At 46.7% G+C, this 26,464-nt stretch overlaps 1 protein-coding gene across 1 annotated transcript in view; it reads left to right on the forward strand.

The window, feature by feature from the left end:
- Positions 1–24,702, forward strand: part of Rcor1 (REST corepressor 1) — a 76,517-nt gene extending 51,815 nt beyond the window's left edge. The window contains exons 4-12 of the mRNA NM_001415131.1: positions 1,205–1,257; positions 5,862–6,023; positions 7,548–7,666; positions 9,538–9,616; positions 11,170–11,364; positions 16,623–16,700; positions 16,911–16,968; positions 17,841–18,070; positions 20,707–24,702. Of these exons, the coding sequence (NP_001402060.1) occupies positions 1,205–1,257; positions 5,862–6,023; positions 7,548–7,666; positions 9,538–9,616; positions 11,170–11,364; positions 16,623–16,700; positions 16,911–16,968; positions 17,841–18,070; positions 20,707–20,748 (1,016 nt within the window). The 3' untranslated portion in view covers positions 20,749–24,702. The remainder of the gene's footprint in view (positions 1–1,204; positions 1,258–5,861; positions 6,024–7,547; positions 7,667–9,537; positions 9,617–11,169; positions 11,365–16,622; positions 16,701–16,910; positions 16,969–17,840; positions 18,071–20,706) is intronic.
- Positions 24,703–26,464: the final 1,762 nt, after the last annotated feature.

Here is a 26,464-nt window from a genome sequence, read left to right on the forward strand (position 1 = left end):
CGACACTCTGCTTCTACCGCGTGGACCCTGGGACGGCAGCGGGCGCTCCTTCTGTCTCTGAGCCGCCTTGCTAGACCCTTTTGATTAACTAGAACCCACACGTTGCTGTAGGGAAGCGTTGATGTGGCGCATTCTGGGGCCAGATGCTGCTATAGAGCTGTTGCCACAAGTTCAAAGCCAGCCTCGACTTTGTTGCAAGCAATAGATGGAGGCACAACTTGGATTGGATCCTGATCCTTTGTGAACACAGCCAACCTGTGCTGCCTCTGCCTTTTGGGGCCGATACCATCGGCGTTGACTTAGCAAACTGTCCTGCCTTGGTTGGATTTCAAGGGTAATGGCTAAAACTCTTGTCTGTTGACTGGTACAGAGCAGATTCTGTCATGGGTGTCAAGGCTCCACATGTTAATGCACATCACAGCCTCAGACCCCTGTAGATCACCACCATGACTGCCTGACCGTAGCTGCCACGGTCGGCTTCATCAGAGGCAGCCTGGTCTGTGTAGTGAGGCCTCCCTCAGACAGGCAACACAGGAGCTGTGGTAGCTAGCCCTCTTGTTTGTTTTTTAAATTACAAAATACTATGTATATGTACATATGTGTGTGTATGTGTATGTAAGTGTGTATGTTGTTTGTGTCATGTATGTGGGGATTACAGCAGAGACTAGAAGAGGGAACCAGATTCCCACTGTCCCCAAGTTGGAGTTACAGGTAGTTGTTAGCCAAGAATCAAACTCGGGTCCTCCAGAAGTCTCTTGGTACTCTTTCTTTTTCTTTTTTTTTTTCTTTCTTTTTTTTTTTTTTCCCGGAACCTGGGACCGAACCCAGGGCCTTGCGCTTGCTAGGCAAGTGCTCTACCACTGAGCTAAATCCCCAACCCCGTCTCTTGGTACTCTTAACTGCTGAGCCATCTCTCTAGTCTGTCCTATTTTCTTTTACACTAAAAAAGTTCCTACACCCTGGAGATGGAATTTGAAGCAGGACTTTTAAAATGTTCGTAGTCTCATGGTGTGCACATAGGCTGGTATTTGTGTCTCTCCATCTGGTCGTTCCTCTGGGGGATTTAGATGCACACTAGGGCTTTATTCTATGTTGCATTTCTTTATTTCCACGTGAGCACGATAGGTTTCGAAGGAGCCAGCTCTGGTGAGTATAGTCTTGCTGTGCTCAGGCTGATTACTGACTGGCCGCCTCTGTTTTTCAGTGGACGAGTACATCGCTATTGCCAAAGAGAAGCACGGGTACAACATGGAGCAGGTAAGGTTCATTCTCTGCTGTAGAAAGCAGAGCTTGCCGCCGACCTGGTCAGTGTCCCTGTGCCAGCCTTATTGAGTGGGCAGGCGTAAGGGATGCTAACTAGTCGTTGTCTTGTTGGAATGCGAGATTGCTTCTCATCCTGTTGTGTAATGTCTTACGATCCCTTAAGGTATCTGACTGACTGTATAATGGTTTATGGTCACTGTATGCTCAGACTTGTTGCTCACAACATCCAGCTGACTGGCTAGGTTGAGGTAGAGGTCTAGCATTGCCACTCTTGGACGAGCATCCCATAGCTGAATTCACAGCTTTTTCTTCTACTGCAGGCACCTTTGTACGATAGTGACCTCTGGAACAAGTTTACCGTCTAGCTGTCAGCCATAGTCTCCATCGTGGCTGTTTAGCTATTCTTCCCTCCCTGTCATAGCATGAGGAACACTGTCAGCCCATCTCCGGGCAAGGGTCCTGTAAAACACCTTAAGGTGAAAGTACTTGAGTCTGTGATGGGAGGGAGAACCACACACAAACTCACTTCTAGAGCTGGCTTCTCAGTGAGCTGAAACAACAAGTTCCCTCTTCCAGGAGGGTTGGAAGCTCCTGCGGTATAACGACTGCAGCACATCTGCCCTGCGCACACTTAAGTCTGTGGGCCTGGTGGTGGTGCCATGTGGCCTTAATCCGAGCAGCACTTGGGAAGCTGAAGCAGGTGATCTCTGAATTTGAAGCCAACCTGGTCTACAGAGTGAGTTCTAGGAGAGCCAGGGCTACACAGAGAAAAACAAAAACAAACAAACAAAACACATGGAGAGGCCTGAAGCTTTGGTTGTTTCCCCTCCACAGACAGGCAGTGGCTGTCTCTCCCTTACTGCAGCTGCACATTTATTCCTGCAGCAGCTCGTGTGTGGCTTGTGAGCACTAGGGCACACAAACATACCCTGTTTGCCATGTTGGGAGTCTGAACGCGTGACCTGTGACCTGTGACTGATTGTTATCCAAGGGCAGGTAAAGAAGCCAGTGGTCATTGTTGCTGACCCTCCCTGTTGACTTCGCTCCCAGCTGAAGTCACGTTCTGGGAGTAAAGGGCCAGTGCCCTCCCTATTGCTCTCTGCAGTTTTCTCTTCTGAGAGGCAGACACTGAAGATTAAGGCAGTCAAAGGGAGCAGCATGCGAGGAGAAAATTAGAAAGTTTCTGTGTATGCCCAGAGAAAGAAATAGGCACAGAAAAGCTCTAGAAAGTCACACCTCATGCTGACCCTTGGAGCATAGACAATATAAAAAGGGCCAGAAAAGGGAACTGCACCTCAGGAAAAGCAAGCATCTGACCAGCAAGCTATTGCATGGTTAAATCTGGATGACCAGTTTTCTTTTGTTTGTTTGTTTTTAAGTTTTAGTTATTTATTTTAAATATGTGAATACACTGTCACTGTCTTCAGACACCAGAAGAGGGCATCGGATTCCATTACAGATGGTTGTGAGCCACATGTGGTTGCTGGGAACTGAACACCAGACTTGTGGAAGAGCCTTCAGTGCTCTTAACCACTGAGCTGTCTCCTCAGTCCCTAGATGCCCAGTTTTTAACAGAGAACACACAAAGCGTACCCCACAGCCAGAAGTTATGGCCACTGAAGGGAAACCTCTGTGAGCTTTCCTGGGCAGGTGAACTTGTGTGTGCACCGAGTCAAAGCAAGGCTTCCACCCGAGTGAGCATAGCCGGCAGGAGTTCGCAGGGGCTGCTTTCAGAAGCAAGGACTTGCTGGTTTCAACTTGTTGCTGTGATGACAACGACCTGACCAACAGCTGAGGAGCTTCCTGCTTGCTTTCCAGCTGCTTGACCGTCCACAGGCCCCCTCCCTAAGAGTCCCTACATATAACCTGGAATTGGGGAGGGGGTGCCTGTCAGTCTCGAAACTTAGGAACTTCTGAGACTTCTGAGTTGTATTTATCTTGAGTCTCAAGAAGGCTTCCTCTAGTATAGAGGTTTTTATTTTTTAATTTTGAGAAATTGATATACAAGAATTAAACCAACAGAAACTATTCCTCAAAAATACCTAATGTCAGATCTGCCACTTACGCACGCACGCACGCACGCACGCACGCACGCACGCACGCACGCACGCACTCTGGGAGCAGAGATTGAGTAAATTGGTGCTAGGGACTAATTCCAGAATCTTGAACATGCCAGGCAAGTGATCCATCACTGAACTAAATCCCCACTATTTACCCCAAGATTTTAGTTAACTTACTAATTCTCAGAAGGGCCATTTTGAGTAGGCAGATCATTGCATTTGAACATAGGACAATTTGTTTTATTGTCTGTGGTACTGGAGGTAGGGGACCAGGATATCTTGTATGCTTAAAGAAGTATTCTACTACTGAACTATACTCCCAGCGCAGGAAAAGGCAAACTTTCTGAGTGTTATGGGGGAGGGGATGAACAAGGGTGAAGAAGACCCTGTGGGACGTCCTCAGGGAGAACAATGTAAGTGTTAGGGAGCTTTGGGAGAAGATAGAAGGAATCAGGAGAGGTTTCGAAGGGGAAATAAGTGGACAGACCCTCCTAAATTAATGTCATCTAAAAATAGCTCAATGTACTTCATATTGATGAGCTTACCCATGCCAAGATTCAGAATGAAGTACACAAAAGCCAAAGATGTTCAGAGCCTGCCCCACACATGGCCCATACATATACAGCCACCCAATTAGACAAGATGGATGAAGCAAAGAAGTGCAGGCCGACAGGAGCCGGATGTAGATCTCTCCTGAGAGACACAGCCAGAATATGTAAAATACATTGGCGAATGCCTGCAGCAAACCACTGAACTTAGAATGGGACCCCCGTTGAAGGAATCAGAGAAAGGACTGGAAGAGCTTGAAGGGGCTTGAGACCCCATATGAACAACAATGCCAACCAACCAGAGCTTCTAGGGACTAAGCCACTACCTAAAGACTATACATGGGCTGACCCTGGACTCTGACCTCATAGGTAGCAATGAATATCCTAGTAAGAGCACCAGTGGAAGGGGAAGCCCTGGGTCCTGCTAAGACTGAACCCCCAGTGAATGTGATTGTTGTGGGAGGGTGGTAATGGGGGGAGGATGGGGTGGGGAGCACCCATATAGAAGGGGGGAGGGGCTAGGGGGATGTTGGTCCGGAAACTGGGAAAGGGAATAACAATCGAAATGTAAATAAGAAATACTCAAGTAATAAAGATGGAGAAAAAAAAGCCAAAGGTGAAAGTAAAAAGCCATTGATGACCTGCAGGGGTCACCAATAAAGTGACCAGATTCGTTATCGGGATCTTTAGAGTTCCATAGATGGTGCCGTGATGGGAAAGGGACCAACAAACCACCTGACAGCTGTCAACCAAGGAGTGTCTGCTTAGGTTGTCAGTCAGCTGAGCAGTGGATCCTGGGCTTACTCTGTATGTACAGAGAATGGGAGAGAGAGAGGTTTCCACACTGGACAACTGGTCTGTGGCTCTGTGAGTAAGGGTATCACCGCCAAACCTGATGACTGAGTCCATTCCTCAAGTCCATGAGCTAGAAGGAGAGCATCCACCCATGCCAGCTATCCTCTGTCACACGCATGGGCGCTTTGACATTGGCGCACATAAGCACACACGTAGGTGCAGTCAAGCACACAAACTTTTAAAGTTTTAAACTAAGACATTAACAGATTTAAAAGAATAATAAAGGACTCACCATGGGTTCTGCATTAAATCTGTTTGCCCTTCAAGAGTGCTATGGGAGAAATGAAAGGACACTGGACAGCAGGTTAGGCCCAGATGAGAGAGTTAGACCAGAGTCAGGTAACAATTTAAGACAGGCACAGCGGAGGGGATCATCTGAGAGCTCAGTGGCGGTGGCACTGCATTTCCATGTAGCCTAATGACTCCTCTAAGGCACTAGCTTGCCTTTCTTTGCTGATGTATGACCATAGATAGAATCCTCCGGTGTCCACAACCGAAAGAGGTGAGGTGGCTGTTTAAGAAGCTAAATTTTTTTTATTTTGTTGAAACTGCTCTCCTATAATATAAATTCCAGTGTAAATCTTACAACTTTAGAGTGTTTAATGTAATCCCTGTGGCAACCAGAAAGAATAGCTAGAAACCTGTGATCCCACCACTGCGGGACTAAGGCAGGAGAATTGAGTTTGAAGTAAGCATGGGCTTCATAGGGAGACCATATCTTGAAGGACAAAAATGTCTGTTTTCCACATATTTGAGACTGACTGAGAGAAGTCAGAATACAGGCTGCTGGGCCTGGGACGGAGGTGTTGGAGGATGAGCGTTGCTACTGACCAGGCACCGTGCTTCTTTCACAGACGGTGAGTGCTGAGCATGGGCACACATGCCGTGCGTGCGTGCGTGTGTGCAAGCGTGCATGTGTGCACTCAGCACCATCAGCACCATCGAGCTGTATGCTAAAAAGTGCTTGGGGTGATAGACTAGATGTCCCTCTGATCACAGAACCTGGAGCTCTACGGCGCGTGCGGCAGAGTCTCCCCGCTGTCTGTTGTCAGCACATGGTGCCTGTTTGCTCTTTCACCCCCATTTTAATGTTTGACTCATGTGGTCTAAAGTCTCACCTATACCATTCTCCCAGGCTCTTGGGATGCTCTTTTGGCATAAGCATAACATCGAGAAATCACTGGCCGACTTGCCCAACTTCACCCCCTTTCCCGATGAGTGGACGGTAGAAGACAAAGTCTTATTTGAGCAAGCCTTTAGTTTCCATGGGAAGACTTTTCATAGAATCCAGCAAATGGTAAGTGGGGGTTTGTTGTTCTGTTGCTGCTGCTGCTGCTGCCGCTGTTTTATTTCTGCTTCTTATACTATACGTGAGACAGTTATCATCAACTTTAAACTCATTTGTTTATGTGCGTGTGCGTCTTTGTCTGCAGTGTGCCTGGTGCTTACAGAGACTAGAAGAGAGTGAGTATCAGATCTGGAGCAGGAGTTCCAAACATCTGCGAGCTGCCATGTGGGCACTGGGAATTGAACCCATGGCCTTTGAGCCATGTCTCTAGCCCCAAGTATTTCCTTTTGAATAAAATCCCCTTTAGAAAAAGCAGCTTACTAAATTGCTTTTAAAAAATCTACTCTGTAGCTCAGCAATTCCAGTGCAGAGTGAAGCTGTGCTGGTCCAAGTCTGTAAGCTCTGCCTCCACAGCCCACTCCACAAACCCACACCCACCACCCTCTCCACCCCATAGCTGGTCCTCAGAAGGTTATGTCAACAGGCAGGACCTTTGATTGCTTTTGAAGGAACATCATCACAGTCCTTGTCTGTATGTGTGCTTTTTTGGTTGGATGGGTTTTGGTTTTTTGAGACAAGGTTTTTCTGTGTAACCCTGACTGACCTACAACTCACCGTATAGACCGGGTCCTTGAACTCACAGAGATTTTCCTGCCTTTGCCTCCCGAGTGCTAGAATTAAGGGTGTGCGCCACCATACTTGGCTATATTTTTTACTGTCTAGAAAGTATTGATAAACTCCACTTTAAAGTTCACTGGTGCTTGCATTAAATGTTTACGTGAATTTGTAAAGATTAAATCTAGGCGCTGGAGAGCTAGCTAGGGGTAGGAGAGTTGTCCTAACTCTGGTCATGGAAACTAAATTCAAATCCTAGAACCCACAGAACAGTTCAGGCATTTTGTACACATAAGTGCAGCTCCAGTGGGGCGGGGGTGGGGTGGGTAGGTAGGGTTCGGGGTGGCAACAGATTTGCTGGTGCTTGCTAGTTTTCAGGCTAGCAAACAAACAAAAACCCCAAAACCCAAACAGTGGTATTTGAAGGCAGAGGCAGATGGAGCTCTTTCTTCAAGACCAGCCTAGTCTACAGTTTGAGTTCTAGGACAGCCAGAGCTATACAAATTCAAAAAATTAAAAAAGAAGATGTATTATTTTGAAAAATAAATAAAAAGTTATTTTTGTAGTTCAAACTTAATGAATTTTTTTCATTTTTGGTGATTGATAAAGCGCATAAAAACACTCAATATTGAAAGCACAAAATCCAAGGTGAAGCTCTACAGCTTTGCTTCTGAATGGCCTCTTTAACTGCATAGGAGTTCATTGAGTTGTATGATCTTTGGGTCCAGTTAATTTTGGTGTATGATTTCTTTCTTTTTTTTTTCCAACTTTTTTATAATAAAGTTAATGTTTTAAAAAGGAAAACGCATTTTGTTGGTTTTCCGTCTCTGTTTTAAATGATCTTATGAACTGTATCTTCAGCACTCTTGACTGCCAAACGCTAGCTTCACTCTGCACCAACTTGATTTCCGCATTTAGCTTCCCGATAAATCCATAGCCAGCTTGGTGAAGTTTTACTACTCTTGGAAGAAAACCAGAACTAAAACCAGTGTGATGGACCGTCACGCTCGGAAACAAAAGCGTGAGCGAGAAGAAAGGTAAGCGCGCTCCTGCAGTGTCACCTGACCACCTGTGTGTCTAAGGGCCGGGGACAGAGGGGAAAGGGCTGTGACTCAAGGCTCTGCAGTTGCCTTGGCCTGAGAGGCAGTGGACATGAAAGTCCCTGGGTGGTTCTTGATTTTCAGTCAGTGAGATGTAACATGTTCCTTCCTCCCCTGAAGCCGACACCTCTGATAAGGAGGGTGCTGCTTCATGGGTCAGAATCTGCTGAGTGTGGGAAAAGAGTCGTGTAGCACGTGTTCACGGTTAGCCTGCTTTGAAGAGAAGACAGTGGATTTTGTTCACCTTGTTTAAACAGCTCAAGAAGAGGTCAGACGCGGCAGCAGGGGCTTGAGAGAGAGAATTTGCCAGGTCAGGAATCCGAGGGAGAGCTGGTACTGCTCACTGTACTTCCTGTTTGTCATTCACCCCCTGACCCCACCCCATGGAATGGCCTTGGCTCACCCCTCAGCTCACCTGACCTAGAAATCCCTCATGAGTATTTGCCTGGAAGGAAGCTTGTCTCCTGGCTGATCTAGATCCTGTCAAGTTGGAAACGAGTGCTGACCAGCACTGCCCTACTCCCCTAACCATGTGTCTCGTGATGGAGATGCTAGAGAATCGGTTCATAGTCTCTTAGAGGGGTATTGGTTTGTTGTCGCTGTTGGTTTTGTGTGCACCCCACCCCCTCGGAACTCGCATATTGCTGGTACTCTACCATTGAGTCAGCCTCCCAGTCCTGGTATTCACTTTACGGATAACTCTTTAGGCTTCAGGAAGGAAGGGTGTGGTGTGTCTTATTTCTTGCTTCCTCGGCTTAACATGTAGCAGAGATGAGTGAAGATGGCTGTAACCCCACACTTGGTGAGGCCGAGGGTCAGCTCTGAGGGCTCTGCTGGGCAGGTTGTTCAGGGCGAGTCAGATGCTTGGTTCTCAGAAGGCAGGCTTCTGTGTTAGAGTGACAGGGGTGTATGTGTCCTTTAAAAATGTAGGCTCTCCGGGTTTTCTGTAATACATTCCAGGGGCTCTCAAAGTAACTCTGGCTGTCCTGGAACTCACTATGTAGAGCAGGCAGGCCTCAAACTCACTGACATCCATCTGCCTACCACTGTCTTTCTAGTGCTAGGGTTAAAGGCATGTGCCGTTACGCCTGGCTCCGCACTCTTTTGATCAATGCTTTTATCGTCTTTATCTCAGGCCTTGTTTGGTTATGCATTGGAGTCGTTGCTGCGGGCAGATGTGCTCTGCTAAGTAATAGTCAGGGTTGAATGGAGCAGGCTGGGGCCTGTCGACCTGACTCTGACATGCACAGCCAGCGCGGTGACACTCGATGCCCGGGGGCTCCTCTGTGCATTACTGCATTGGTCCTGAGAAGTGTTGTCCCCCTGCTCCCTCTCCTCAGGACCTTTACCCTGTTAGGATACAGTCTTCCCAGCACTTCAGTACAGGGCCGTGAGAGTAGCACGTAAGTGGTCACTGACCTCCCATACGATGTCTGTAAAATCAGTGGCTAGGACTCTGGGCAAAATTTCTCAGATCTCCAGAGCAGCGGTTCTCAACCTAGATCAAACCTCTGTCTCCAAAAAAGATTTATATTAGCATCATAACAATTACATTTATGAAGTAGCAATGAAAATTTTATTATGGTTGAGGGTCACCCCAACATGGAGAACTGTATTTAAGGGGTTGTAACACTAGGAGAGTTGAGAACCACTGGACCAAAAAAACTACCAAGTTGGAATTCTATATAAAAATGTATATAAATGAAGCAGTCTGTAGATGTACAGAGCAATTTTAGAGGGCACTTGTAGTTTTCGTGTGGACTGAAGTAACACAGAAAAACCTTCCCGTCCCTGGTCTTTTCTTCCAGTGAGGACGAACTGGAAGAACCAAACGGCAGTAATCCCGTCGACATCGACATCGACCCAAACAGAGAAAGCAAAAAGGAGGTATTTCCCTCGCCAGTATTCGTGGGCAGTAGATGCCAGTACTAGTTCTGTCCATGAAGGACTCCTCAGCTCCTTCGGGTGTGACTGCCATGGTTCAGGGGCTGCTCAGCGGTGTGAAGTGAGCAGGGGCTGTGGTCACTTGGACCACAGAGGCATCTCTGCTCTCTGTCCAGTAGTGGCAGGGATGGTTGCTTTAAGCTTGGAAAAACAAAAGACTAAGTGTAACACTGTAGCAATGTTACATGATTTTTATACAAAAATAGACAGTGGAGGTCAGCAGACAAACGGGAGTTAAAGTGATTTATAGCGTCCTCGCCCGTATAGTCACTGCTCCATTCTGGTAGCTTTTAAGGCAGCTTTCTCTAGAACATATGTGCATATATATAAAGTTCAGAATTTTTATTTCTAAAAGTACAGTTTTTGAAATGTATTTTAAATATACTCATATACATAGCCCATGGATTACTTCACCATATGAACATTTTAGACTTGAGTTAACTGGTCTTAAACAGCTTGATAGCTTACTTAAGGCCTCTCTCCATGAACAGTAGGGAGTTAATGGTCATGTGTCTAAGTCTTTATACAAATTTTCTTATTAAAATAATTTCTACATTGTTGAGAATTGTTGCCTTAAGGTGTCCCATGTGCATATAACACAGGCTGGCCCCCGTCTCACTGTGTAGCTGAGGATGACCATGAACTCTTGATCCTCCTGCCTCTGGCTCCCAAATGCTGGGACTACAAATATATCGCCACGGTGCCCAACTTAAAACCCTCTGTTTCAGAGATTACCTGTGAGACATAATCCTTTCGTTGTAAATGCTTTGGTTTTTTATTCCTGAAGGCTTTGATATTAGGGAAAGTATTTTTAAAAATTAGCCCAATGATTTAAGAATGATAGCACATTTTTAGAACAAATTATAATTCACTCTAAAAGCTAAAAGTTGTCCAAGAAGAAATGATGTATGAAATGCCAGTTTCATGTTCTTCTTTTTAACTATTTTTATTTTATGTACATTGGTGTTTTTCATGCATGCATGCTTGTGTGAGGGTTCAGATGCTCTGAAAAAGTTTCAGACAGCTGTGAGCTGCTTTGTGGATGCTGGGAATTGAACCTGGGTCTGAAGGAGCAGCTAGTGCTTGTAATCACCGACCCTCTTTCCAGTCCCAAAGTTTGTATTTCGTAATGGGAAACTTCAAAACTTCAGACCACCGCTCCTCCTTCCAACTCCCACAGCCTCTAGAGGCGATCTCCTCACTTCATCTGCCTGGCACATAGCCATCTACGTGGGCACAGGGCTCAAGAGAGAAGTCAGACTGTTGTTTCTCTCCTGTTGCCTTTTTCCTTAACACAGAGGCCAGCTGAGGTAGAATACAATGTTTCTATTGAAGAAAGGAATGTTCTTTGTGCTTAGCCACAGTTTATCTTTAAGTGGTTGGCGCTTAGATAAGCATGGTGATTGGTTTAGATTGTTTGGGGCTATGTTAATGACACATGCTACTTTGACATTTCTGTTTTTTAATTTTATTTATCCAATATGTATATCACGCAGGTACCCCCTACTGAGACAGTTCCTCAGGTCAAAAAAGAAAAACATAGCACACAAGCTAAAAATAGAGCAAAAAGGAAACCTCCAAAAGGCATGTTTCTTTCTCAAGAAGATGTGGAGGCTGTGTCTGCTAATGCTACTGCTGCGACCACGGTGCTGAGACAGCTGGACATGGAGCTGGTCTCCATCAAACGACAGGTACTGCAAGCCTGTGTGCAGAGGTCAGCTTGCACACTAGAATGCCCTCACAGACACTGGGGAAGGTGAACATGCTGTGATGTGTGGAGTTCGGAAGACAGCTTTTGGAGTTGATTCTTTGCTTCTGCCTTTTTATGGAGTCTAGGGATTGAGCTCCGACTGCCAGGCTTCCACAGCCTGTTGCTGGCTAAGGAACTGGGTGGGTCATCTTGAATATTGCCCCTTCCCTCTAAAATTACTTTTAGATTGAGCCATTTTATAGAGAGAAATTCATATGACTATTTATATAAATAAAAAGTGTGTGTGTGCATATGTGTGTGTGTGAGTGTGTGTGTGCATACCACTGACTTTTACAGTATAATATACTCAAGTAACCTTTATCTGTGTCGGGGATAGAGCACTGCCTGTAGTGCCCTCACCACCATCCCCTTCAAGCTCTGAGACTCCATCATACCTCTCACCCCTTCGCCGCCTCCCAGGAGAGGGCTGCTGTTACGATTTTAAAGTGCAGATTCTGGGCTGAGGCTTGTAATGTAGTCAGTGGTAGAACACTTGCTCAGTTTGTGGGACGCCCTGGGTTTGGTTTTCACCACCGTTAAAAGAACCGTCTGGGATTGTTTCAGTCTGCCTCTATTGTATTACCTAAGGGGATGGTTTTGGGGTTTTATGAGATGTGCCGTGTTTTATAAAGGTCTACTTTTGATCTGCTCTTTCTCATTCTTTAGAAACACCCACTAGCAATACATTATACTGTGGTGGACATTTGGGTTGTTTGCATTGGGGCTGTTACACAAGCTGTTCCCACAGTAGTTATGGATCTGGGCTGTGTGCTTGCTCTGTAGAGTGCGTCCCTTAGATCCCGAGGAGGACGACAGGTTGTCCGTCCTATGTCCAGGGCTTTCCTCAGCGTCCTTCCAGTTCACATGTACTTTGTCTGTGCTGTGCCAGCCCCTCCCACCCATAGTCCACTGTGGACTGACCTGTGTGTTCTGGGCACCACCTCCCTACCTCCTACTCACTGTGGACCACCTTCCCCCTCCCAGTTGTGACAACAGAAATATCATACCCAGGCCTGGCTGACCCTCCTCAGGTTGACGTGGCCGTCTCCAGTGATAATGGTTGTTGAACTTGCTGCCAGCACTTGTCTTTAAATTGTGGCCTTTCTCTGGTGTGTTGTGATGAGGTCTCCTTGGGCTTCGTTGACATCGCTTACCTGCCACTTAGTTGTCAGCCCTGAGGCTGTCCTCATTTTTGAGGATGTCTACCCTGTCTTTGTCCTTGGTTTTCTACTGGACTGTTTTTTAGGGGTGAGTGTGTTTATTTAACACTGACATGCCACTTAGCTCAGGCTGGCCACAGACTGTATCTCCTCATGGAGCTGCCTTTTTTCCAGCTCTAAATTCTTTCCTATCCATCTCATGGATAATTTACCACTTTGTTCTTCCCCTACTCCTGTTAACTGTATTTTCTGAAATTCATTAAAGAAGCACGATTTCCCATTTTTTTCCTCCTAGGTTGGTAGGTTTTGAGTGCTGATAAGAAAGAACCTTCCAGGGGTACAGACAGTACAGGCAAAGCGCCTATACACATAAGATAAATTCACCTTTCTAAAGAACCTCTCCCAGGTGAGGGGCCTATGCAGAATACCATCTAAGCGTTGTTGGCCCAGCCTTTGACCTTTGACCTTGAGCCTACTGAGAAGTCCGTTTCTGGGTGTGGTGTTGCATGTAGGTGTTTTGAGTGCGAACATCTATTTGACCAACTATTGGTTACTGAAAAGTTTCCCCTGTGGGGCATTGAGACCTTTGTTTGAAAGTGGGCAGGTCTGCTGTCTGCCCTTCACCAATGCCTGGTGCCCTGGTCTGTGACATGCACTCTGTGTGTGATAGGGAAGCCAGCTAGGCCTCATCCTACCCTTGGCCCTGTCCTGTCTCCTTAAGACTTTGTATCACCTTTTCAGTTTCCAGAAAAAGCAATTCTACTCAAATTTTGACTAAGATTTTGTTACAGCTATTAAATTAATACCTTTTGTTTTGTTTTATATTGTTTAAAGACAGTATCTCTGTGTAGCCCTTACCTGTCCTGAAACTCGCTCTGTAGACCTGGCAGCCTCAAACTCAGAGATCTGCCTGTTAGTTAAAGGCATGTTTCACTACCACTGCCAGCTCTCAAATTACTATATTTTTTTAATATTATTTATTTAATGTATGAGTACACTGTTGCTTTCTTCAGACACACCAGAAGAGAGCATCAGATCCCATTACAGATGGTTGTGAGCCACCATGTGGTTGCTGGGAATTGAACTCAGGACCTCTGGAAGAGCAGTCAGTGCTCTTAACCACTGAGCCATCTCTCCAGCTCCTGAAATTATTATCCTTAGAGGGTTTTTTGATTAGAGATGATATTCCCCATCCACCTATACAGATCTTTAATTATTTGTGTTGTGTCATTTTTGATGTGCAAGGCTTACACATCCTTCAATTCTAAGATATTTGGTACATTTGGGGTGCTCTTATTATAGGTGTTTTGGGGAGAGTGTGTCAGTGATGGGAGTTGTACCTGAGACTGCAGGCATAGCACCAGTTATGCATCGAGTTCATGGCTATTACGTTGAATTATCATGGTCAGCTTCACAATCTAGAGCAGGCCTTCTGTCTGTCGGTGTTCTTCTCCCCTCTCTGTCCTTTGCTCTTCCTGTTTCTCCTTCTCCTCTTGGTTGATGAGGCTGCGTGATGGGGAGCCAGCTGTCAGAGGTGGTCGGGCTCCAGATGGTGGAACTGACAGCTCTGTCTTTCCTTAGTTTAAGGAGGCAGCACAGATGAGGGGCAAGCATCCTCCCAGAGTCTAACCTGCTGCCAGCACAGCTATGCTCTGATCTTAGGGGACTCACTTAATCTTCCTAGAGACCTCTTTTCAAATGAGAAGATTAATCCTTACAGTCTGATCTGCCTGAGCTGCTGTGCTAGGACACTGTTGGTGTTGCCTACAGTGGGGGAGCTCTGCTGAGTGGGGATGCAGGGGTGATGCTAACTGTAAAAGGAAGGGACACTCTTTTCTCAGCAGGGTTTTCTCAGCAGGGTCAAGGATGAGAGTGTTTTTGATTTAAATTAACTACTCAGATTGGCAGTTTTGAAGAGGGAGGGCTTAGAGCCTAACATAGTCATGAGGAGACAGAAGCTTAGATGCACTTGGAGAGTCCAAACGGCAGCCAGTCAGTGGATTGGTAACTTTAGGAACCTAATTTTGCAGATAGGTCAAGGAAAGACTCACTTCAAAGGAACAAAATACGTGATTGACCAGTTCAAGAAGCCTCACTAGTTGCAGTGTTGAAAGCTACAGAAGCCATTTTGAACTCTTTGAATCTATATAGGGCTATAAGAAAAGGAGATGGTGGTGGGGCCAGCAGCCTCTCTCTCCCTGTGAGCAGAGGAAACAAAGGCTTCTGCCAGAAGCCTATACTCTACTCCTGGCTTTCAGGAGCCGCATATCTTTGAAGACTGAGGGCTGGGGCTGGAAGTGTCCTCTTCTCAGTGGGTAAGCTTGTGGCAGGAGGTTCTGAGGAGAGAATGAGTGGTCTCACAGGACAGAAGAGTCCCCCTGAACAAGAGTACAGTATGGTATGTTTACCTAGGAGGTTTGGGGGCAGGGGGTGGAGGAGCAATAGGGCAGCTACATCGGTACATGGCTTGTTTTTTCTTTAAATGCCACACACAGCAGTATCCTGATTCTTACTCAATTTCCTTTCCAGTTGACAACTATGTTGACCACTAAACTGTCTGTTGTAACTCTAAATCCTGGGTTCTAGCTCTCTACCTATCATTGGTGGGTTTTCTGAAGACAAGGCGTACTCCCTAGCCTGGGCTGGTCTCCAAGTCTAAGTCCAAACTCGTGAGTTGGAGACAGAACCAGCATGGGCTACAAAGTGAGAACTTATCTCAAAGAACAACCCAGCCCAAAGCACTTAACAAAACGGAATTTTAAAAGACTGTGTAGAAGCCAGAAGTAGTCGTGCACACGAGAGCAGGGGTAGGCCCGTCTCTGTTCGTGTGAGGCCACCGCAAGTTCAGGTCTGCCATGGCTACATAGTGAGATCCTGTCTTGAAAACACAGGACAGACAAAAAGGAAAAAAAGAATACGTTGGTATAAAAGGCTGTTTAAGAAGCCAGATGGGGCCTAGTGAAATCGCCTAGATGAAACTCATCTGAGTCCCCCAAAGCCCGCATGACAGGAGGAATCAACTGTACAGAGTTACCTGCTGATGACCACACTCAACACTTCAAACTAATTTTTGAAAGAGGCAAAAATGAAGGCAGAAAGCAGAGCCTGGTGAGACGAGCTGCGTCTCTGCTCTTTAGGAGACTGAGGCAGGAGGGCAGGATGCTCAGTCCAGTCCAGGATAGCCTAGGAACGTAGCAAGACTCTTGTATTAAAGGTATAGCAGGGCTGTGTGTGTGTGTGTGTGTGTGTGTGTGTGTGTGTGTGTGTGTGTGTGTGTGTGTGTGTATGTGTCTGTCTGTCTGTCTGTCTGTCTGTCTGTATTAGTGATAGAGTCAGGTCTTAAGCTTCTGTCCAGTACAGGGAAGGGGAACTAAATGGTGTGCCGTGTCTTTCCTAAAGTCTTGCTTTAAATGTTACTTCACTAGTAAGGTTTCTTCTTAGCCAGGCGATCCTAGCACTTGGGAGGTAGAGGCAGGGGGATCCCTGAGAGTTCAAGGCCAGCCTGGTCTACAGAGTGAATTCCAAGACCTCCAAGAGTACACAGAGAAACCCTGACTGAGAAACAACACAAAAGCAGAAACGATTTCTTCCTTTGGTGATGCCTGCCCTCCTGAAGCTTTGGTGCTTTCCCATCTCACTTCTGGTCTTTCCTTCCGTGGCTTTTTCAAAAATGAGAATGTTAAAAGTCAGAGGTCCACCCCATCACACATGGGAAATGTCCTAGCCTGAGAGCTGCAGGACAAGGACACACTTGTCTGTCTCCTTTGGGTATCCACGGGGCATTAAAAAGAACGTGGCTGAATTCTTTCCTCCTCTCTGCGTCTCATGACATACATGTATGCATGCATGCATACATATAAAAAAGCTCAGTGTGCTAAGTCAGGCAAAAAATAGGAAAAATCATTTGTAAGAAGGTGAAGACATTACATCTGGAGTTAGGCTTGTAAGGATTTTGCTGTCATGGTTGTCCTTTTTCCCCATCAGAGATGTCTTTCCCAATTCTCATTTATTTAAAACAAAACTCTTTTCTCTCTCTTAGATTCAGAACATGAAGCAGACGAACAGCGCTCTTAAAGAAAAGCTCGCTGGTGGGATAGAGCCTTATCGACTTCCGGAGGTAGGGTTCTATTGATCGTAGAACCAGGGTGGAGTTTATGTGCTTGAAATGTTGGTATCTGTTTGGTACATATCTTTAATGTGTCTTGTTTTGGAAAGCTATAGATATAATTTTAGGAACCAAGTTTGTATCAAAATCTTGACATGAAAAAAGTTCATTGAGCTTCCATAAAGATGATGTAACAAGTTGACAATCCATTTGGATATCTAGGTTATTCAGAAATGTAACGCACGCTGGACAACAGAAGAGCAGCTTCTCGCCGTACAAGGTACGAGGGGGCTCTCCTTAGTGCATGGAAACTAACTCTGAAGTTGCTCTCACAGCAGCTCCGTCTCCTGGCCGTGTGTGTGTGCACCCGTGTGGTTGCTAAGGATTGAACCTAGGGCCATTCTGGGCAGACGCTACACCACTGTGAAACACCCTCATTCCACGCTTAGTTTTGAAAGTCTCAGCTTCTGCTCAGGCTGGCTGAGAACTCAGAATCCCTCTGCTTCAGACTCCCAGGGGCTGGAGTTACAGGCCTAGGCCTTTCCTGTCTTTTAAACGTGAAAGCCACAGTTGTCTAAGTTGTGAGTGCGTTCTACTTTAGAGTTCGCTCATTGCACTCTGAATGGGTGAGCAGGAATCTCAGAGGACAAAGGGAGTGTGAGCGTGAGAAGAGGAAAGGAAATGTTTTAGACCAGAACTCTGAACAGGCAAAGCGGAATGTCCACAGCAGCTCGTGTGTATGACGTAAGAGGTCTCCAGTAGGCAGGATTTTCCTAAGCTTCTATGCCGCCGTCCATCTGTAAGACACCTCTAAAGGTGACTGCCTTGTTTTTCCACTCCTGTAACATCATGTCCATCAGTAAGTGCTTTACCTGCTCGGCCATCTCCCGCCTCAGTTGTGCTGTTTAAAAAATGGTAACAGCGCTTGCTGCTCCTTCAGAGGAGCCAGGTTTGGCTCCCAAGGACCTCCATGTAATTCCAGTTCGAGAAGATTTCATTCCACTCTCCAGGCACAAGGGTCCCGTGTGGTACACAGACATATATGCAGGAAAAACTCTCACATGCATAAAATAAAAGTAAATAGATAAATATAAGTTTAAACTTTTTTCTCCTATACTAAATTTTTTAAAAAATATTCTCTTCTGTCCTTAGCCATTAGGAAATACGGGCGAGATTTTCAGGCAATCTCAGATGTGATCGGGAACAAGTCAGTTGTTCAGGTGAAAAACTTTTTTGTGAATTACCGGCGCCGCTTCAGCATAGATGAAGTTTTACAGGAGTGGGAAGCCGAGCATGGCAAAGAGGAGGCCAACGGGCCCACCAACCAGAAGCCTGCCAAGTCCCCGGAAAGCTCTGTCAAGATCCAGGAGGAGGAAGATGAGGTGAGTGTGGGAAAGGCCAGGCCGTCTCCTCCCTGTACCCGTGCTCAGGGCTCTGTAGCTGCTGAAGCACCTTACAGATCCAGTCACTCAGCATCACTTACCTGTGAGTACAGCAGTGTCTGTGCTGCCTCGGGCAGCTCAACATTGTGGGCTCTCCACTCCTTCACTACAGCCTGGCTTTCTTCTGTACTCGTAAAAGACGATCAGAGCCTGCCGAGGAATGGCCATCAGTAGTCCCGAGTGCTGCCATTGTCAAGGGCTGCTCACCTTCTAGGCGAGGCTGCATGCCTTAGGCTGTCTGGAGGGATGCCTAGCTTAAGCTGGTCCTGTGGTTGCTGGGACTTAATGTGATGTGACTGCCACTGCGATTTTTTTTTCTTCTTTTTTTTCGGAGCTGGGGACTGAACCAGGGTCTTGCGCTTGCTAGGCAAGCGCTCTACCACTGAGCTAAATCCCCAACCCCTGGCACTGCGATTTTGGAGATATGACATCCATCTCATCAGGGCTGTCAGGGTGGCACTTCCACCAGTATCAGGATTGCTTACCTACTGCCTCTCTCTACTCCCCTGTGTACTCTTCTTCCTCCTCCTACAGAAGCAGCATGTGAGGCCAAGGCTAGGAGTTGTTACAAACCTGGATTTGTCCACTGGCTTAATAACTTAAGGATTGATTTACCTTTTGAGGAAATTCACTTCCGATGTCTTTCCTAAACCATTCAGGAGTGATTTGGAGTTGATTGTTTTGTGTTTGTTTGGCCTTTGCTCTGGGCTCTGTTCTCTTAAACGCACTAATGAATACCTTGAAGGAAAGTGAGGTCACTTTTGTGCAAGGCCAAGGTGTGTGTAAGGAAAAGCCTCTCAACACAGCGCTCTGAGAATTCAATCCTTGAGTACTTTCTTCAGTAGTGTGTGCACAAAATCTGCACCTTACGGGTGGGAGCCGCACTCCTGAGTTACCCGCGCGCAGGAGCAGTAACATCTACAGGCATGTTAACAGTTAAAACAAGGGTGTTTGTGCCTTAGCAGTGAGTTTCACTTGGGTATTGACTGCTCCATTAGAAACATGTGACCTTTAAAAAATTAGAGGCGAGGAGAAAAGGAGTTAGAATTTGTGAAAATGAAGGCTTTCTAGCACGTTTCCTGCAGTGTTCCCAAGGTTTTGGAAACAAGATCAGTAGGATGGTGGCTTCCCAGTGAGCCAGTGATGAGGCGGTGCAGAGCTGAGGGTGAAGTTAGGACTGTTGGTGTACCAGGAGGCCAGTTCTTCTGCAGGGAGCTTGGCGTCATTCTCTTCAGCCTGGTTCAGTCCTGCCTGGCTCAGTCCTGCCTGGCTCAGTCCTGCCAGGCTGAACCTCCCTTGTGCTGTTAATGTTCCTTCCTTGAGGTCTCCCTTGCGTGCTTCCTTTCTTGTCTGTCACCTCTTGTATGGATGGCCCTTGCTTGTCCTTCTCAGTGTGGCTGTGCCCTCTAACTGATGACGCACGCCCTAGTAGCCCGTTAGAGCGTCTCTGTGGTGTTGGACCTTCCCTGTGTCTTCATTCAACCTCTCTAGAAATACAACAGCAGGGCAGAGCACAGGGCGTCACCTGCATGTCCTTCTCTGTCTGTTGACCATTTAAACTGGATACCTTCTTCCCACTGTTTCCTCCTCTGTAAGCTTTGGGAATCAAACTTGGGTTGCCAGAGTTGGTGATGTGAACTCTTCCATTCCGGCCCTCCCTCTTCTGTGCTCCTCACGTCATCGCCAGCCCTTCTGTTTGTGCTCTAAGGTTAGTTTGCAGAAGGAGACTTGGCTTGTAATGATTTCTGTTCACCAAGAGCCTGGGGACTTACCTGTTAGGGCGCTGCTTAATCGTGAGGCCAGCACTCAGAGATGGAGCCTTGGTTTCACCCTCGTATTTATCCTGTTTCTACCAACTGGGATCTCTGTCCTCACAGGTTGGAGGACATCAGAATTTCTCCAAGTGCCACCAACACAAAGACCTGTCAGTTTTACAGACTTTTTACAGCTGAGAAGGGAGAGCAGACCAGGAAGTCTACGAACCCACACAGAGGGTGATGGAGCGGCTGGGTTAGAGACCAAATCAGAATGGGTGTGTGGCCAGAGAGGAGTGGCTGCTTTAGTTAGTTAACAGTTCTTTACGCGCCATTTCACCTGGAGAGCCGCACTCTTACATTCCGTATTTGTAGCTCAATTGCTTCCTCAGTATATCCATGCCTCTGGATAGTTAGTTTTGAGTAAAAATGCTTTCATCCTTTAAGGAGGAGTGTTCTATATGCCAGGGCTCCAGCAGGGGCCGGTATCACAGCGGTCCTCTGACAGTGCATGGAATGGTTACCACAGGCAAACCCCAGTGTCCCTGCTGTCCCAGTGCTGTGGTGACGTGTCCCTGGCTATTTTATCTAACCGTGCAGAGGAAGCATTATAATCCTACAACCTCACCAGCTAGGGAAGCTGAGGCTTAGAAAGAGAAAAGCTGGTCCAAGGTACATCAGCACCTCCCTGCCTGGGAGCAAGAGTGCCGTGCACCAGTGCACTCTGGTGAGCGCATGCCTGCTCTCCCTCTTGAAGCACCCGGAGCCGGTGTGTGCTGTGACATGGCTCTCACTGATTTCCTTCCTTTTTCCCTCTTTCAGGCTGCTTCTGTCCTCGACGTAAGATATGCATCTGCCTCATGAAAACTATGGGTAGCTTTGAACACTTGGTATGGACGACATGTTATCCAGATATCAGGTATCCCAAGACATCACCTAGCCATCTGCATCACATCTCTGTGGACAAGCAGCTATTACCAAAAAAGGCATACACTTCCGGTCCTCGCTACATCTGCCTTAATCCTTTGCTCCTTCCTCCATGCTGGCACGACTTCCCAGAGAGCTCCGTTGCATCTCACTCTGCCTAAGGGCTGGGGGACCCACGGCCTGCACACCTCCCTCGAGTCTGGGACCTACCCTCCAGTTGGCTCCCCCTGAGCCCCAACAATGGCAGCTCTCCCAGGCAACAGCTTCAGAACAGGTAGTCTTGAAAGGCCCAGCTCTGTTCCTGCATGGCCTGCAGTTTCTACTTTGTGCATAGTGTAATTCTCAGAAGGCCCAGTAGGCCTTCTAGAAAGATTCTCCCCTTCTTTTCTGGGGCAGCCACCTAAATACAATCATGCTTCTTTGGAAATCACAGCCCATCAGCAGACCACATCGTGTAACCTCCATCACCAAGCTTCTCATGCAACTCCGGTCCCTAAAGAGAGGGCAGTTATGGCTATGGATCAGGTGGCTTCTCTCCCCTTCTCTCTCCCCTAACTCTTTCCCTCTTCTCCTTTCCAAGTGGTAAAAGCTCACTTGCAGCAACTGTCCTTGGACATTGTAGCTTAACGGGAGCGTGGACCTCAGCGCTTTCTGCCTTCAGCCTTCAGCATTGGAGTCCCAGGAAGTGGGTGCGCCCATCTCTTCTTGATCCCCAGCCACCACCATCACCACCCAGCTCTGAGAGATTTGGTTCATATCACTGTACCTGGTGCTTGTACATTTGGAATTGGTGCCTTCTCCTTCTGGCAACCATCCTATCAGTCCTTTTTCTGTTCAAGTGTCTTATTCAAAGTTTATTGCTTGCCAAAGATGACATCATTGAGGTGTAGCAGATGGGGAGTGTCTGCAGACTTGAGTGCAGACTTTAATGTCGGGTCAGTTCAGTAAGGATAATAGAGAAGCCAAGGATGCTTTTCTAGATGCTACACAGCGTTAGCTCTCATCCTCTTGGTGCCTGGCCATTTTATGTCACTCCATGTGTCCTTTTGTGTCATTTGTGTACTGGTGTGATCACACGAGCACTGTCCCCTGTCTTTTAGCAGCAGATAGGACGGAAAAGTGATGGGTGTGTCGTTAGTGAGACCGAGAGGAAACAGAACAGCGTACCGAGTGGTGTGTGATGCCGAGTGTTTGGACTGGGAGCGAGCAGAGATTGCTCATGAGTGCTCTCTTACCAGACTGTGGGCCTGCAGGGCTCGAGGAGCAGCCGGCCAGACTGGGCTCGAGCATCCATGGCGTCTTGAGACCGCACTAACCATGTGGAAATACCTTTTGTTGTTGTTTGCAGCTTTCAATATTTTTTCTGCTTTCAGTACCAAAAAGGAAAAAAAAAAGTAGATGCTTTAAAGTATTTAAGGTATGGATGGAGTTCTTAGGAATTTAAAATATGCAATTAAAATTCGGTGTTTTGTCTCCTGAGCACCTCCCCCTCCCCTTTTTTAAAGTTCACTGATTTTCTCTTTAGAAAGAGATTCAGCTGAATAGAAATCTAGGCTGGGGATAGGGTGTACATTCTTCTTGAAGTCTGGAGAAAGGTCATTCTGAGGTTGAGTGCTGAGGGACTCTGTCCCTCCTCTCACACCAGCCCACTGATCGGAAGAGCCAGAGAGTCACCGTGCCAGAGGCACAGCCCACAGTCCCCGCAGGGACCAGTAACAGAGGAACACTAGTAACTTTTTTTATGTTTTTATCATAAACCTGCTGTGTAGCTGAAGGGGAAGGAAAACACGGGACGAGGTCAGCCTACGCTGTGTGTATGACTGTGTGTATGACTCACAGGGACACTAAGGCACATACCTGATAGAACCCTGCTCGCTGAGCATTTTGCATGCCCTCCCCTCCAGTGAGCAGAGCTGTGCTCCAGGGTGGCTGCTGCAATGGCTTCGCTCTCTCCCTGCCGGCAGCTCTGTGCCCATCTTCCTGCCCAGGCTGTTTTCCTTAAGGTCTGCTCCGCCTCGGCAGTGCGGCTTCGGCAGTGCGGCCTCGGCAGTGCGGGCATGGTGATCATCTGGGATGGTGAGGCAAGCAGGGTGGCCATGCCCGGCTCCAGGCACTGGGCTCATTCTGTCTTTGTCCTGGTTATGAGCACTGAGTGGCCTCTAGCCGTGCAGAGTCAGGTGTCGCTCGGTATGGTTAAGACCAGAGTAGCTGACCTTGGCCTTTTCTCCAAGGAACAGAGGCGTGCTGTTTCCACATGGCGGGGGAGAGCATGGTCCTTGCCGGGCTGCTGCTGGAGCAGTCTCCATGTTTTAAAGTTTTCATGACATAGTCCGCAGTGATGTAAGTCCAAGAAACTGCTTAGCTTTCAAAGCCGAGGGCTCTGGTCTGCACTGTGACTGTCATGTCAGAAGGGAGGTGCATCCGCAGGTTAGGTTTGGAACGTGATGCCTGCTTCTGTGGAATGTCACTTAAGCTTTGCGATCTTAAAAAGTATCAATGGGAATGTCATAATTATATATTTTTGTGGGAAAATCTTCTAAATATAAGTTATTGTGCAAAATATAGTATCATGGACACAAATAATAGTCTAACTTTAGTTTAGAGATCCCTAAAGATATAAACTGTATTGCATATGCATTAAAAGTTTGTTTTATTTAATTTTATGTAAACATGTAAAGTGTTTAGGTAATTCTTTTCCCTTGTCCATTTAAACACCCTGTTACTTGAATATTGTTGACTGGTCAGCACAGTGATCAACTCTGTAATGTAGCTCTTCACCCAGAGGTCCCCATGCCTCAGTCGTGCGGTCAGATTAGTGTCACACAGTGGGTGCTGTGTCCCAGGAGCAGAGGCTCACAGCATACCTGCTGCCTCTTTGTTTATTTGTCAAAACAGCTTCCTAAGAAGGTTTCCACAGTTTCTGTACGACCCCCCAATGGCGGTCACAAACCTTAATCAAAACAACAGAAGTTTGACAAAGCTCATGGTGGTGGACTAATGAAGCAGGAGCTCTGTTTATACAGTTTTCCCAGTGCTGTGTCTGAGTGAGTTCCGTGTCACTTTAAATTCAGCTCTACCCTGCTTCGTTTTCTGACTATGAGATGTACTATTGGTAAAATTGCACACCAAAAATAAGCCAAACAGTGCATTACATACACTAACTAACTGGATCCCTGCTTTCATGTAAGCAAAGGAAAGACACGTCTCACGTCCGTCCTGTTGTACACCTAGTGACCCAGGATTCAAGTTTTTAATATCAAGTAAGTCTTGCCTCAGACTGACCACAGGCAGTCTGAGGTCACCTGAGTCTAATGACCGTGTGCAATGAATGCCCTTTCCGCCCCTCCCTGGGTCTCAGCTTCTCCTCACTGCAGCGAAGCACAATTGCAGGAGCGTCTCAGTCCAACAGGAAGGTCAGCAGAGTCTATGCATGTTGTAAAGTAATGAGTGTTTACAGTCTCCTTCTCTAAAACGAACATTTATCCTGGAGTGGATAGCATTCCATTATGTAGACTTAAAACTTTGCTAAGTGCTTTTTAGATTGCTTAAAATTTTTTCAAGATTTTAAAAGATGTATAAGGTTAAGTTTGCAAATATAACGGAAATGCTGTATATCTTTTGAAGTGATAAAATCCATGTTAAAATTTTAAAGAAGACATGTTGTAATAACGCTGTTGTAAGTAACATTTCCATGCCTCTCTTTGCTTGTTTTCGTGCAAGTGTCCATAGCATTATAACTGCTTAGCCATTGAGTTATTATAACATTTGTTAGTGGAGATTGGGAAATCTATTTGTGAAATTCTGCAGAATTCATTTTTCTATTTCCAATATTTGCTGAAGTTAAATAAAAATTTTCAAGCCATTGATGTAATAAAATATGAAACAAAACAATTTTTGGTATCCCTATGTCCATCCATCTTCCTACAGAATGGGGTGTTTTTCTCTCCTTCCAAGCAGGCCTGGGGTCTCTGTATTATCACCCCAGTGTTTGACCCTGTGAGACAAACATCTGGGGGTGACCTTTGCTCTTAGCTTTTAGCTCTACCAGAATGATTTGAAAATCTTCTGTGACTGGCTTATAGCTGGCATCAAATTTGCACTGTGTCTTTCATAAAGTTTGTGGTGTTGAAGTCTGTGGTGCAAAAGTCAGATAAGGGAAGTTTTTGTCGTTAGCTGTTTTTCTGTTGCCAGTCTCGCCAAGCTTTGGCCCTGCACAGTCCCCGCTGTGGGGAGCCAACCACTGCTTCTGTTGCCTCTTGTCAGCAAAGTATAGCCTCAGTGCCTGAGCAGTGGGCGGAGTCTTGACAGCCTTTGTGGCCTTCCCTTTTCTAGCCAGGATGTATGGTTTGCCTGGATGCTATGCTAGCGAGCTTTCTTTGCACCAACAAATGCATCACGGTAAGTCTGGTTACGTAGGAAGGCTTATTGGTGCACAGTTTCGAAGGCCCTCATCCATGACCTCTTGCCTTCAAATTTTATGACAGTGTCTCACTGTGTAGCCTGTTGGCCCTCTTTGAAATAGCAAAGTCATTTACTTCCTATCTGAGACAGGGCAAGAAACAAACAGGAAGCCCAAGACCAGCACTCCCATAATCCCTGGGAAGCCCCAAGTCCCCATTGACCTGAAGACTTTTGTTAGGCCCCAACTTTCAAAGGCAGGAATCTAAGTTTCAAAGCCAACATTGCCTCAAACAAAACTTGTAGTAAGTGGATGGAATCCCTCTCTGTGTGTGTCTGCCTCCACTAACATCCTAGAATGACACAAAGGGAAAGCCTGTGGCCCAGGGATAGCATTGTACACATGGCTCAGAACCAGCGCTGCGGGAGTGCCTGGCAGGGAAGGGCACACAGAGCGCGCGTGTGTGTGTGTGTGTGTGTGTGTGTGTGTGTGTGTGTGTGTGTCTGCAGAGTCTTGGGGCTCGTCCTGACACAATTCCATGTGTCGTGGGGAACCTGAGAGCAACAGTCTAGAGATGAGACAAGGCTCTGAGAACCCAGTGCCAGACTGGTGGTGATGGCAAGGGAGAAAAATGAAAGGAGTGAGTGCTGAGAATAGCACCTGGGCCTTCACCAGGAGATGGAGAAAGACCTAGAAGGAAGCAGGGAAGGGATGGAGGGTGGGGCCTGCCAGACACCACCATGTGTCTGCCAGGACAGCCACAGAGCAGGAGCCTCTGAGCATGGTCTTTATTGACTACGAAGATTCGCTTGGAGGGAAGGACCCTTTCAAAGACCAACATAGCTGTGTAGAAGCTTCAAGTAGATGAGGAAGGCTATATGTCCCCAAATCAAAGCCACGAAGGCCTCAAGTCAAGGCCCATTTCCTCCCACCTAAACATAAGAGGCGGGCAGCTGTATGTAGCAGGCTTCTACGAGGTCACCTGTAAGTAGTTTTTTTTTTTTTTTTTAAACTTATTTTTAATGGTTGTTTTTAAATGCTTTAACCTCTTTTAGTCCACCACCCACCAGAGGTACCGGGGAAATGGACCTGTTTAGAAAGGTTCTTTGGAGCAACTCCCATCTGTGTGGTCTGGAAATTGGCTGTTCAGTTCACAGGTCTGCAGCGGCAGCTCGATCCACTCGCAAGCGCTTCATGGATGCCCCAGCAGTGATGCCAGTCCAGTTGGGTAGAGTCTGGATAGCAAACCCGAAT

The sequence above is a fragment of the Rattus norvegicus genome, chromosome 6 (assembly GCF_036323735.1).
Source record: "Rattus norvegicus strain BN/NHsdMcwi chromosome 6, GRCr8, whole genome shotgun sequence".
NCBI lineage: Eukaryota > Metazoa > Chordata > Mammalia > Rodentia > Muridae > Rattus > Rattus norvegicus.